Here is a 14,467-nt window from a genome sequence, read left to right as displayed (position 1 = left end):
TAAAAATTTGGTGCTAACTGTATTGGCGAATCATTGCGAATAAGGAAGCAGCTTAAAATTGCTTTTATTCCTAAAAGCTCTGGTCAGTCCGCACACTTTTGTGCCAGGAACCTCCAGAAACCACTGCCAACCAGTTGGGGAAAACACATTTTTCCAGGGCAACCAGTGTTTGGTCCATAGCTCGAGAGTAATCTGCGCATGAGGTCACATGAGAAAAAAAAAGAAAAAAAAAAGAGGTCACACTTTTGCTTGTTATGAAAATGTATAAATCAGTCGACTGGTGCCACTAAAATCTTTCGTCACCTAGTTTGTGTAATTTGTGAAGAACCAAATCATGTAAGTGAATGAAAACTAAACATTAACCTTCTGAGGGCAAAGTTACTTTTTTTTGTAATACGGCTTCATTCATCACACAATCCTCTAAAGCAAAAACTGACCCTCGAGTGCTGTTTGAACATCATTGAAAGGCTTGTTGTGAATTAAGTTGAAATAACAGTTATATGTGATCTAAAAGCAAATCTCAGGCGTAACATCAACACTTACTGCACCTAAAAACAAGCACTAAAAACAGACAGTCATCTTCAGTTTAAGGCACCAGTGTGAATCTGTGAACCAGCCAAACTAACCACAGGAGAGTTCTCCTGATCAATAAACAAATTATATCAGGACGATCTATTAACAGCTCTGCACATAAAATCCTCTGATCCTTCAAGGCTCGAATTTCCTCTCACGCAGACACAGCTTTCACACCTGAGAGATGTGTGACTTCACAGAGACATTAAGCTTGTAAACAGCGTGATTTAATTAATTGTCTTATTTATATCTGACTTGTGCAGCACCAAGGGACTGAAGGAGGACCAGGGATTTGGGATTTGCTCTGGACAATCGTCCATCTTCTCAAAGGCGAAGAGGAAGACGAGCAGAAGGACGGACTGACACACTGCTGTTGCTCCTCCGCACTTGATCAGTTACATGAATATACACAGCCCAGCTGCTCCAGCCTCAATTGCTCATTGTCTTGTCTCAAACTCACAATCAGCTCTGCAGAAAAGAGCATGCTGAAGCTGTTAGTAATCTATGACCACAGCAGAGAAGAGAATAAAAATGCTAAAAAAAAAAAAGAGTCAATAGTGGCTAAATGTCACCAGACATCTTGAGATGCTCCTGGGAGGAATGACTATCATTCTGGATAAGCATTTAAACAGATGAACTGGAGGATAAAGTGACATGACTTCATCTCACCACGTACATCTAACCTGTCTGCTCCGGTTTCCTGTATATAGGTATTTATATCCACCGCCACATGTAAACAGCAATGACTTTACAAGGCATCAGAAAGAAGATGCACATGAGTCGCAAACGAAATGTAAACGATCGAGGGTTTTTTCCATTTTCCCAGGGATGACTTTCCATTTATCGCCTTCACTCAGCTGGTTGAGGCGTGGGCGGTGAGAAATTGTACAGACTGTTCGTGTCTATCCGAGCTGCAGAAATAAAGTTGACATGAAGTTGCATAAATCTTGTTCGAGAAGAAAAGACAGAGTTGGGGTGGGTGGGGGGAGGATGAGAGCGGAGATGAAGATTATTGATTTAGTAGGAGAGCACGAGGAGGACTTTGTATGATGGAGCAGAGAAGCATGATGGGTAGAAAAAGTAGGCGTAGGAGAGAAGTAATGAAGGCTAGACCAAAAAAAAAAAAAATCATTAAGAATGAAGAACGGTTAAAAAAAAAAGGGTTTGAAGAGAGGAAGTGACAGGTGAATTGATGGAAAGATGAGAGAGAAGCAGGTGTGATGGCAGAACAAGAGAAACGAGGGAAAACCTTTGGAAGTTAAAGATAGGACAGCATACAGGCAGGCAAGTAAAGGAAGATTGGGAAAGACCTACCAGGGTCTGTTGGTATCTCAGAGCCTTCCTTTGCGATGCATCTGCAGCCATTGACACGCTGTCACTGATCCAAAAATAATCTCGCTGGACACCCCAGCATTTCTAATGGCGTGGGCAACAGCAATGCCACACACACATACACAAACACACACACACGCTGCCTTATTGTATACCCACTTCACACCAGGTCAAAAACACCACAAAAACATCTAAAGTTTCTCAGTCTCAAACACACTCATTGCATAGAGATAGTCCGTAAGCACAGGTGAGGTCCATCCCGAAAGCGCCTTTCTCCAGATGACCCACAGTCTAAGAGCCATCCAGCTCCACCGCAACACCGACAGACACAGACAGAAATCAGAAAGGCAGACAAAGCAGAGCAAAGCCATCTGATGAGGCAGTGAAGGACACACTGCTTTCCTTTATTAGAACTGCAGACACCTAATAACACACACACACACACAACTTGTTGCCCTAAGCAGCACCCTCCCTGCCAGATGGCCATTAGGTGTGTGTGTTTGGATGGCCTGTTCTTGTTTGGACAGGAGTGTTGAGAGGGGTGGTAGTTGGAAGGATCCCCCCCCCCCCCCCCCCCCCGCCCCAACATAGGGCTGCCCCTGCAACGTGAGCAGGAAGGTGCACATGACACCCCTATGACAGCCCGCACCTATTCAGCCAATGCCGCAAGGCAATCCCCGTAACACTCACATGCTATGGCAGCCCTCTCTTAGAAGGAGGGGGAAAGAAAAAAAAATCACCCCTAAACACACCCCCAATAGCAAGAGCTCAGCTCATACTGATCAGCTCTGCACAGGCTCCAGGTACCAAGAGGATAAGCGAGGAGGTGAATTTGTGCTTTACATCGGGCCTTTGGTGTGCTCAGCCAACATCCCATTCAAGCAACTTTAAATTAAACATCTCTAGTTCACTGGCGGGTTTCTCCTCTGGTTCCTCCTCCTAACCCGTTGACACCGGCAGCTATTATGACAACCACAAAGGCACAGGCAGATCCCCCCCTAACCCAGCCCTGCTTTGTGGCCCACACGCTAATGCATAACAGCCTGATCTCACAGCTATACCGGAGGCCAGGGAGAAATGTGTTACACAGACCACCGGCGTGTGCGTGTATGTCAAACGAGAATGATTGTGGACAGCTGGCCCGGGGGGCTCTATCTGATACACTAAGAACATTATCAGTGGGTGGCGGGCAGTGTGAGAGATGTGTACGTTGTCCCGGTCGCAGCACGACCTGAGCACAGCGGAATAGTGGGGAGCCAGTTATACTATACCTGAGAACGGAGGGGGACAGGCTGAACGCCGGGAACAACACACACAAACACAGCAACAAGGAGGATCAAATGGAGCGGAGCATGCACAGGAGCGGCAACAGTGTACATTTGAGCAGAGGGCCTTGACTTTACGGATGCAACGTGATCTAAACCTGTGCATAAAAGCTGTCGTTGCAGAAAATGCAATTACAAACACAGCTTTAAGAACAAACACAGACATTTTTTATTGTTTAAAACCCACAGCCTTTTATTATACTCAACATTTGGCAGTAATTAATATTGAAGTCTCTCCTGCCCCCTCCCCACCCTACATCACATCACCCTACAAAGCACTTCAGCAGAGTTTGGCAGCAAAACGTCTCATTCTACAGGAAAACTATCCTCTTATAACAGTCCAATCTTTTCCTCTCTTAAGTTATGTTTCTTAATTATTAAAACTAAAACCTAAGTGGAGTGAGCACGCTTCAGACCAGGGTAAACTCTGCTAAGACCGCCTCATACACAGGATCTTTAAAATCATCCCTTTACTGATAGTTAACAATCAATACTGTTTCAACCACTGTGCCCCTCACTGCAACACTGCTGTAACTAAAACATACTTTGCCTGGTCAGTTTTCTTTTCTTTCTGGGAACCATAAATTCTGGAGCAGCTTTCAGAAATACTTTGTTTGGAGGTGTGCCAGAGACTTATAATATGCTATGAAAGCAGCACCATGGTCATAAACTTATCCAACACATCATCCTCAGCTGGCACAGGCTTTTTTTAAATGGAAGACACTTTTTTATGTGTTGTGCATCGATTATAGTAAAATACAATGGCGAGACTGACTAAATATGCAGCTCCTATGCAGGAACAAACACTACAAGTAAAATGTGTAAAGGTCAGAGTTCATACTGTCTGTAAGTGACCCTACATGTAGCACCAGACTGCACTCCACCACCCTGACAGAGAAATTTACTAAATATCAGTAAATGTCAATTTAAAGTGAGAAGATAAACTTCATACTGAAGCTGCCCTGTAGGTGTTGTTCTTTTCGTAAGGCAAACTATGTGAGGAAAAAAAATCATATATTTTAATTTAATAGTTCAAAAACTCTATTGTTTAATTTTAAACATAGCTGTCTGTAACCATGGCTGCCATGACAATAAAGCTCTTCTTCAACTGAAGGAGATGTTAATATTGATGAAATCAAGATGCTGAAATGCATTTTGCTGCGCTGCCCCCTGCCTGTCACTTCGTTAATAACAAGAAATGTTCATAACATTTAACATACATTATGTACAAATATAAGAATGGGCCTTACAATCCTTATAAAAAGAATTCCATACAAAATAAAGCCACAAAAATAGATCTGTGTACAAAATACATTTTAAAAAGAGGCTTGTGAAAGCTCAAAGTAGCTGTGCAGTTTGACTGCAAAGGATTAACATCTAAACCCTCTAACTGGCATAGACACAGACACACAAATATATACATGAGCACATTGTATGCCAATAGGTTGCCCATTTCCATGTACATGTAGATTAACAGAAGCTCGCTCCTTTTTTCTTTCCAGGATTTGTGTATATGTGTGTGTGCTTGTGAATGTCTAGTGGTTTGAATGGACAAATTAAAACCACTAGACATTTGGATGTCAAGTTGTAACAGGGGGGAATGTGTGAGTGTGTGGTGTGCAATAAACAGCTGTGATGCCCTTACTCCAGGCTTCAATACAAGGAATGATCTGTGTGTGTTAATGTGCATATTAATACTGGGGCTGGTGTTTGGGGAAAAAGTAGAGGTCTTTGCACAATGAGCTGGTGAACTCTGACATTTCTTTGCAGCGGTGGTGGGCAGTACCTGGGGCGTAGCCCTCCCTCTCCTTAATACGACTGTTCACCTGGGAGAAAAAGAAAAAAAAAAGACATGTTGGTTTCAAAAATGTATTATATATCAAAATAGCAGTTTGTAATCTGCAACTGCAGTCTGAAAAAACATGTTTACCTGCACCAATATGTCCGCAAGGTGGGTGTCTCTGGCGTGGAGGCGGAGTGCTGAGTTGAGTTCCTGGATAAACCAGGATCCTCTCTTAGTGTTTCGCATGGCTGCTGTGCCTTGAGGAGGAAAAGATCAAACAGCAGAAGTGTAATACATCAAGATGAGACACAGAAAGACAGAGCGAAGGTGTTGTCTGGTAGAGCTTTACATAATAAAGCTTTACATAATAAGAATCAATTTCAGATCCACTTTTGATTCGCTCTCAAGCAGAAATTTTAATTGCACTGCACAAAAAGCAGAAATAATGATTAGGGCCAAAGATAATTTAAAAAAGAAGAATTACAAAACCATTACTGCTGATCCCGATGGCCTCATTAGTTTTCCTCTTACACCAGTGTTTCAGTTAATGAATAAAATATCATATATAAACCCACCCCAGAATAACAAATTAGATAAACTTACAAATTCTCTGACCTTTGAGAGACGCAAAGCCACAGATCATGTCCGACCGCTGGGGAAGTTTAATCCTGGGTCTTCCTGTGTCCCCCCTCTGTCTGGAGTCTGCATCCCCCTGTCCCTCCCTGCCAGCATCCCGCTGTTCACAGCTTGGTGAGCACGTCCTCTTTGGCCCGTCTATCTGCTCCACGCCACAGTCCATCTCCTCTGGAAGACAAGTAAGTTTCAATTAGGCCCAAAAAGATCTAGCAGCAATATTATTGCAATAACTGGGTTGGATTACTGCAGTTTTTAGTCATTTGTCTCAAATATTCTTTAATAATGAATGCAACTGTCCACCAAAGGGGCAAAGCATTTTATTGACACTATAGGCCAGTGAAAACAAACCAAAGCAGAAGAGATTAAAACTGAAAGATTAAAAAATGCATGTGTGATTCAACGCTGCACTGTAACACCACCTGAGCAGACATAGATGGAGCAATGAAGCTGTGCCTGCTCAGTTAGCATGCTTCTCAAGCTGTTGCCCCAGTCTTAAAAAAGCTAAACAGCTTGAACTCAATGGGTTTCCTGCAGCTCTTTGATAAACTCAAGTATTATTCCAAATGAATTCTGGAAAAAGTCTGAAAGCGAAGCTATCACTGGCATTTAGCATGAGCCCTGGTTGAAATGTTTTTCTAAACTTCTGAACGGCAGAAAACGAAGAAATCTTGCACTGAAATTTACATAGCACTTTTCTAGTCCTCCTGACTGCCCCCAAAGCACTCTACACCACAAGCCACATTCACACAGCACTACGCCGCAGGCACTTTGAAGCCTTTAGCTATCCATCCATCCATTTCTTTAACCGTTTAAAGGACTCAGGGTCACAGGAGAGCTAAATCCTATCCCGGCTAACATTGAGTGAGGAGTGGCATACACCCTGGACAGGTCTCCAGGCTATCACAGAGACATTCACACCGGCGGCCAACTGGGAATCACAAATTCCACTAACGTGCATGCCCTAGACTGGTGGAGGATCCTGGGTTACTTGGAGGGAAAACCATGCAGGCACACAGAGAACATGTATATTCCACAAAACAAGGACCCTCTTGCGGTGACCTCACAGTGTTAACCACTGTGTTGCAAACAACACTTACTTATTTTTCTTACTTATTAAGAAAAACTGGCAGTATACCAATGTATCCATGAACACTCTAAATAAGCAATATCTGAATTTCACTGAAGCTATTTCCAGAGCTGCTAAGCACATCTAATAGCCTTTCAGCAGCACACCTGTGTTGGGCTCTGTGTGCAGCGAGGGAGTGTGGGAAGTAATTAGGTTTGCTCCTGAGGGGTCTAAGGATCTGTCATGAGCATCACTGGGTGTGCAGTCAGGCCATAACCTCCGTCACAGAGACAGAACAACTGACTTGGAGCTTGTTAAGCCACAGATTCATTTTATTTTTATTGTGCTGAATTTGTTTGAAGTTTCATCAAAATATTATAAAGAAGATGAAAACTGACACAAAACTGAGATTTTGGCACAATCCACAGCTGGAACTGTAGAGTAAATGGGCGATTCTGAAACTGCCACCCACTGTGATTCTCTCAGTGGGCATGACAATGACAGCAGACAACATCTGGCCATGTGAAGGGGAAGATTGGTACCACTATTTCATAATGCTGCACGGCTCTGAGAGATTTTACCCAGGTAGTTTCTCAGAACTGTGGACAGTGCAGTCCCCAGAACATGTTTACCGTATAATTCTTTTTTATTGCTGTGCTGCACAATCTCATTCATCTTACCTCCTCTGCAGGCCTGGATGAAAAACATCTTTGGTTTGTTTTGTAGAAGTGGACAGTGTGCATTGTCAAAGGCCTCAAACACCCAGTCCAACTGAAATTGACCAAGTTAAACACAATTAGCATTAAATGTCAGAAAAAAGCAGTTGAATCTTTGTTATTGAATGACATACCATACATCTACACAGTAAAGTGTCAGACAAACTGACCTGGAGGAGTTTGCCATCTGTACCGTACACTGCCCCTTCCACTCCGTGGGAGAGCAGACACACCACACAGCTGTCCACTGTCCGGTGCTCTGGCCGTCTGGAAAAGTTCTCAATGCAGGTCCTCATACCCTACACAAGAATACGAACAAGAACAAGCATCAGCATATGTGGTCAAAGTCAGCGTTAACACAAACGCAACAATCTTTCAGTCCAAATTTCATAGAAGCTGTATTCAAACATTTTCATTCTCACTAATGGAAACACTCAACTTAGGGTCTGACTTAAAGTGTGCAGGATGACACCCCCTCACTAGCAATGGATTCATTAGACCATGATGTGCAGTAAACAATCAGGTTCAAGGCAGGATATGTGCATCTGGACTTAAATTAATTAAACGTGAAGTGTGTTTACTTTGTGACAAACCTCCCACCTTCCTCAGACAGCAGTGAAAGTGGGCTAACCAGAACAAATCCTACATTAAAAAAACCTGTCTACACCATATCCCCAGTCTTTCTTAACTTAAACATTTCAACAAGTGACTTTCTCCAAACTGTGTCAGGTGAAGAGGTTGCTGAGGATCTAACATCTTCTTTTGTTTGGCCCAAACGTCCTTTCTTTAGGTTTATCAATAAATAAGATAAAAGTGTCACATTTCCAACATCCTGCAAAATCCATCATTTTACCTGAGCAGTGAGGTCTCTGTGCACAGCAACAATGTAATCCAGCTCTGTAAAAACCTTCCTGAGGACCTCATCATCCACCTCGCCACCTTTTCTAGGGTCAAGGTCAGGGGCAGCACAAGGGTCAAAGGTCACATTACTGATCACCAAGCCAAAACCACGAGGCGATGAACTCAACCTGTAAGACTGAATAAGAATGGAATGACCTATATAAGAAAATTCATACACAATAAGGTTTTTTGTTTTAATCTGTTTAAAACAAAAAACCTTAACAAAGTGACAAAACCCAAAGATTAAATTTGCAATTTTTATGCTTGTTACATAAACATAGCTAAATGCTGAAGACATGCATTTTTAGGCGGTCGCAGTAAATCCAAACAAAACTGAGCACCTTTGCATGGGCTCAACTGACCCGCTGATGGGAAAACAAAATCGTACCTGCTGGCAGCGGGAGAGGTAAAAGTCAGGTGTGCAGGGTAGGACCGGACTGTTGATGGGACTGTCAGCATCCAGACTAAACTCCATGGATTCTGCAGCACATACACACAAACAATCACAAACTAATACAAACTGAACTATTCTTAGTCCTCATCACTGAATGGAGTTGTCTAACAGCAGAGTATCATGTTGTCAATGAGTCATTCTTGGGGTGTGGTGCCTGCAGGTAGAGACAGTAGGTACCTGCTAGAAAAACAACATTTCTACACTTTTTTCTATGATGTGTGTTTATAACAGTTCAAATAATCAACAGAATAACAGGAGACTAAAGGCCTAAAGTGGTCAGTGGCTACAGAATGGTTTTTTTTGTGACATATATATTAAATTGTCTTAACAATGAACAACACATAAAGCCTTTTGTTGAGAAACAACTTCATGTCTCCAGGGAAACAAGACTGACAACAACATTACACACACTGAAACCCATTTTGAAATGAACGCATAGACGCTCTGCAGCACCGCTCACCATGTGTCCTCGCTCTCTTGGCTGCAATTTCCTCCTGAGTTGGAAGTGGAAGAGAAGAGTCCGTAGACCTCTGAAATTTAAAATGATACACAAATTATTAAAGACAGACCGTACAAAAAAGATAATGAAGGATTTTGTTCTATACAGTGGAAGCAGCTGTTGTTTTTGTAGGAATATGACATCTGCAGTCCTAGATTAAATATTTGGGAAACTCCTGCCTGCCTTTCTACTTCAGGTGGGCCATCTGGATATATATAATGAGATGGATGCATTTTGTGATTCTCACATCTGTCTGCATATCTGCTCCTCGTTTCTTTGTCCTCAGTCTCTGTTTGTTCCTGTCCTCAGCCCTGACTGTGGGTAAGTCTCTGACTGATGACTCTGAGCCAGGCCAGCTATCTGATGCCTGGACTGGGAATGATGAGGTGCTGCTCACCTCATACATTTCCTCTCTGTCTTCTGAAGATGCCTGCCAAACGTCATGTTACTGAAGCTTACAATTCCCAAAATATTACTCTATATAATCTTAGCATTTATAATTAAAGAAAAATCTATTAAAGAGGCATGAAAGGCGTTCAATGATGCAATGATGTCTTCTACTTCAAAAATGCCAAGAGTGACATTGCCTTCGATAATCTTAGGCAAGCTCACCTCTCTCTTCTTTTTTGTTCTTTCCATAACCAGCTGCCCTGCCTTCTCCTGTGGCTCCTCCTCAGGCTGAAAACTCTGTGAGCAGAAAGCAGTCTAAGAACTGCACTAAATCTGCTGTTTATACTGCTGCTGTGCGACATGTGTATGGTTGATGTCAAGTACACACTCACATCTGTGTGTGTCTCTCTGCCATCTTTCTCTGGTGATTTTATGAGCAGGTCGTAGAGGTGTTTCTGTTCAGTATCTTGAAGAGCTGAGCAGAAACTGCTGAAGGCTCTGGGTCCACGTTTTGGTAAGAGTAGAAGCAAACGCCAGCTGCGTTTCTGAGACGTTTGCTCTGCCTGGAGTAGAAGAGATCACATCGGAAACATAAAATTTACTAACAATGAATTAATTAAAAAATACATTTGGTTTTACTTTTTTTTCACCTTCTCAACATTATAACATTTGATTGTGAATTCATCCAGACACCTTAAACTTTAGATGTTTAAAGGTGGTCCTCAGACAGGACAGTCGGAAGTAAAGATTTCAACCTTGAGGGATTAAATCAAAACTTTCACAAATGCCTTTAGTATTTTAGTATTTTATTTATTTATTGTCATTGTCAAGAACAATGAAATTGCGTTTGGGGCTTCCATACAACCCAAAAAAAAAAGAAGAAAATAATAAATACCCCTTAAAACCCAAGTGTACATATTTAACCCAGTGTGACTCCAATGCAATAAGACAATCCTTAGCAATAATGTTCGTAGAAATTCAGACAAAGACCTGAGAAACATGACAAAATACAACAATGCAACCCATTCAATATTATTGTACTGTGAGATATGATATCAGATATGATAGTTATCTATTTAAGAAAGAGGGGGGGGGGGGGGGGGGGGGGGGCAGGAGGGGGAAGAGAATAAAGATATGATGCACCAATGCAGACCAGTTCATTGCTATTAAGAAGTTGGATATGGTTATTGTCCGTGAGAGGGGGGCAGAGAGTTCAGGAGCCTCACAGCCTGTGGATACAGGCTGTTGGCCAGTCTGGATGTTCTGGCCTGTATAGACCTGTACCTTCTCCCTGAGGGCAGCAGATGGAAAAGGTGGTGCGCAGGGTGATGTTGGTCCCGCAGGATACTGTGCACCCTCCTCAGACAGCGAGAGGGGAAGATATTACTGATCTCTGGCAGACTTGTTCCAATAATTCTGCCAGCTTCTTTCACCACCCGCTGGAGTGCTTGCTGATCGGCCTTGGTGCAGCTGGGGAACCACACTAGAAATCCATACGTCAGAACGCTGCTGATGGCACAGTTGTAGAAGTTCAACATCAGAGATCTGGGAATGTGTGCGCTCCGCAGTCTCCTCAGGTAGTAGAGGCGCTGTTGGGCCTTCCGTACAACTGAGGTGATATGGTTGCCCCAGGACAGGTCCTCGGTCACAGTTACCCCCAAGAATTTAAAACTGCTCACCCTCTCCACCGCCTCACTGCCAATGAAGAGAGGCAGATGGTTGTTATGACCCCTCTTCCGGAAATCTACAATGATCTCCTTGGTCTTTTTGGTGTTTAAGACCAAGTTATTGTCGTGGCACCATGACTCTAGTTGTTGCACCTCTGTCCTATAGTTTGTCTCATCATTGTTGGATATAAGTCCGAGCACTGTAGTGTCATCTGCAAACTTAACAATGAGATTGGACGCGCAGGAGGAAATACAGTCATGGGTGAAGAGAGTGTATAGCAGAGGGCTCAGAACACACCCCTGAGGGGCACCGGTGTTGACCACAAGGGTGGAAGAGGTGTTCTTACCCACTCTGACACTCTGTCTACGGTTAGTGAGGAAGTCCACAATCCAGTTGCACAGAGAGGAGTTAAGTCCCAGTTGGTGGAGTTTGGGACGGAGTTTGTATGGCCGGATGGTATTAAAAGCCGAGCTGTAGTCTACAAAGAGGAGCCGTGCATAGGTGTTCCTGTGTTCCAAGTGCTTCAGTAATGTGTGCAGCACTGTGGCGATCGCATCCTCGGTTGACCGGTTCTCCCTGTATGCAAACTGGTGCGAGTCCAGGGATGGTGGAAAAGCAGCTCTGATGTGTTTAATGACCAGTCTCTCCAGGCATGACCAGTCTCTCCAGGCAAAGTGCAAAAGTGTAGGAGCTCCGGGCCGCTGCGTCTGTGCGCGCCGCCATCTTAAATCTTGAGAAGAAAGCTGGCTTTCCACCAAATATAAGCCTGTTCTATGTTGATGCCTTTTGAGAAACAGCCGACAATTTGAAAGGTTACTATGCTGTAATTATTAGAAGTTGCAGTAAAATCATGGCAGACACAAACTATTTATTATGGCATCTCCTCTGACATTAGCCTGGCAATTTGTGGTGCTGTGCCAGTGCCAGCTTTCTGGCATTAGTTCTAGATTGGTAACCAGCATTGTGTCGGTGGAAAAGGGATATTAATGTCTCTGAAGGACGTTGCCCTGTGGTTCCCAGCTGGTTTTCTCTGGTAAACCTCTAAAATAGTAAGATCCCTAAGTCTTTGGATAGTGAGACACTAGACTCTCCAGTCTAGACTTTCAGTTTAAATGCATAAGGTTTAGCAAAAGTATTTTGTTAATAATTTAGGAAAGCAGACATTTCTTGCATTGTTACACATCTTTCACATGCTTGAAGTATTTAGAACAGGTGTGGCATGTTCCCTAATTATTTCAATTACCAAATCAAAATAATAAAAAGCATGTAGAGATTTTAAGTGCTGACTTTGCAGTTAGTCTATATATGCATCCAATGATAAATAAATATGAAGGGTTTTATTAGGCTGTAAAAACATTACATAGCTATTAAAAAAGCTTGCAGAATGACAGAATTAAAATGTGTTCAATTTTCATAATTATATTTTCCATTTCTGTGAGTCCGCTCAGGTCTGAATGAAGTAAATTTTGTCATCAGATGGGGAGCGTGAGTGGCCACGTGGACAGCCACGTGCCCGCCTGCATTTTGTGACTATGCAGAATCATCTGAGGAGAATTTACATTACAGTGAACCAACTATGTAAATACCTGAGGTGACGGACTTTAAAGAAGAATAAGAGTATACAGTTCGATTATACTTAACTAGAAAACCCAAAACTTCTCTGGGACAGATAAACCTAATTAAAGTGTACCTAAATCACAGCACAGAAGATAAAGGCCTCATTCAAAGCACAACTACTCATCACTGAATAGGCAGTGTTGATAATTTGCTGTGATAATAGATGTAGAAGGATCCATCAATCACATCATGACTGCTTTATTTCTAATCAAAAGCGTTAGCATGCTGAAAGAAAAATATTATACTATACTATAAACTATATCACTGTCGAACTTTATGGATTTGACTGTGAGAGATCTTTTTAATTGTAGAATTAATCATCTACTTTATTAACTACCTATCTAACTCATGTTTTCTCTGCCACTGGAGCCTATACTAGCTGCCAGAGTGCAGAAATGGTGGTAGTTCCTGTAAAACTGCAGGAAACATTTCTGTAGTCACCTTTTACTTAACAGCTATTTCATGGGAGGGTTAGAGGTTCTGACTCCCACATACATTTAAACCACAAGCTAAAAACTGACCATAACCTTCAGCAAAGTTGCTGACAGCCAAGTTAACTTCAATTTAAGCAAACTGAAGGTAACTCAAAGTCACATAACTGTTAAGAATCAGCTGTCTCACTGTTAATATAGTAGTTATTATCCACATACCATAATGCTCTCTGCCATGCTCTCCGTGAGGATGTCTTCTGCCTGCAGTGACTGTATGAGCAGCTCATCCACCACCAGCTGTCTGCACAGGATAGCTGAGTTTCTTCGGAGAGCCTGCCTGTCCCGCTCCATCATGCCACACTCCAACATTTTTCCCCTCAAAAACTGTATCCAGAGCAGGTAACAAGATACACGAACATTGTGAACAATACAAGCATATGGACGTTTTTGTCCAACACTGGGAACAGTCACTTTATTAGCTTGGCTCCTCAGTTACACCCTTATAACAAAATACAACACAAGCGATAACGTTACCATGAGGCACTCTTTGAGCCAGCAATAATAAACCAGTAACAACAGAAGCTGAACAATACAATGGTAAACTCAGTAAAGTATCTACCAAATAATAAGATAAAGAGGAAAAATAATGGAAGTATAATATTAGCAATGTAAGTTTACTATGCTGAGTTACAATAAAAGAGAAGTTACGCTAATCTAAATGGTGTTGGGTGATGGTGATAAACGCTAGCTAACTAGCTAGCTAACTTCGACTTTCTCTGCACTGAAGTGGGTTTAATATGACTCCCCGCATCCCCACTACTTACCTCTCTTCTGTTCCTGCAACAGACTATCAACACACCCTAAAAATGAGCAAAATGTCTCCGTAAGTCTCTTTACTAAACGCAAACTAACAACATCCCGTCTACAAGCCACAGACGAACTTCCGCGGGGTAAACAGACCATCAGACTCTTCGAGTTTGATTCTGACCAATGAGAGCGCTGTACAGTTTGAGTGGCGTTTCAGTGAACCAATCGTTTCTTCTTTTCTTCTTAATGGCATCTTAACCGTACAGTAAA

General features: G+C 42.5%; 2 protein-coding genes across 5 annotated transcripts in view; both read right to left on the bottom strand.

Annotated features, from left to right (window-relative positions):
- clcn1b (chloride channel, voltage-sensitive 1b) overlaps nt 1-2,398 on the bottom strand; it is a 31,844-nt gene extending 29,446 nt beyond the window's left edge. The window contains exon 1 of the mRNA XM_080896391.1: nt 1,888-2,398. Within this exon, the coding sequence (XP_080752517.1) occupies nt 1,888-1,938 (51 nt within the window). The 5' untranslated portion in view covers nt 1,939-2,398. The remainder of the gene's footprint in view (nt 1-1,887) is intronic.
- Nucleotides 2,399-3,395: 997 nt separating this feature from the next.
- Nucleotides 3,396-14,349, bottom strand: casp2 (caspase 2, apoptosis-related cysteine peptidase). Of its 4 annotated transcripts, none has more exons than XM_080896397.1 (12): nt 14,215-14,349; nt 13,610-13,774; nt 10,067-10,237; nt 9,897-9,971; nt 9,246-9,315; nt 8,720-8,811; nt 8,285-8,467; nt 7,602-7,730; nt 7,396-7,486; nt 5,617-5,817; nt 5,161-5,270; nt 3,396-5,056 (listed from the first exon to the last, which is right to left on the bottom strand). In XM_080896397.1, exons 2-12 carry the CDS (start codon nt 13,757-13,759, stop codon nt 4,922-4,924), a joined length of 1,407 nt encoding a protein of 468 aa, XP_080752523.1. In that variant the 5' UTR covers nt 13,760-13,774; nt 14,215-14,349; the 3' UTR covers nt 3,396-4,921. The 4 variants fall into 4 exon arrangements, with proteins under 4 accessions (XP_080752523.1, XP_080752524.1, XP_080752525.1 ...); XM_080896398.1 differs by having other exon boundaries at nt 5,629-5,817; XM_080896399.1 differs by lacking the exon at nt 9,897-9,971.
- Between the last annotated feature and the right edge of the window lie 118 nt (nt 14,350-14,467).

The sequence above is a fragment of the Rhamphochromis sp. 'chilingali' genome, assembly GCF_963969265.1.
Source record: "Rhamphochromis sp. 'chilingali' genome assembly, chromosome: 11".
Classification (NCBI taxonomy): domain Eukaryota; kingdom Metazoa; phylum Chordata; class Actinopteri; order Cichliformes; family Cichlidae; genus Rhamphochromis; species Rhamphochromis sp. 'chilingali'.
Note: the sequence above shows the minus strand (reverse complement) of the source record. Positions and strands in the feature narration are given on the sequence as shown.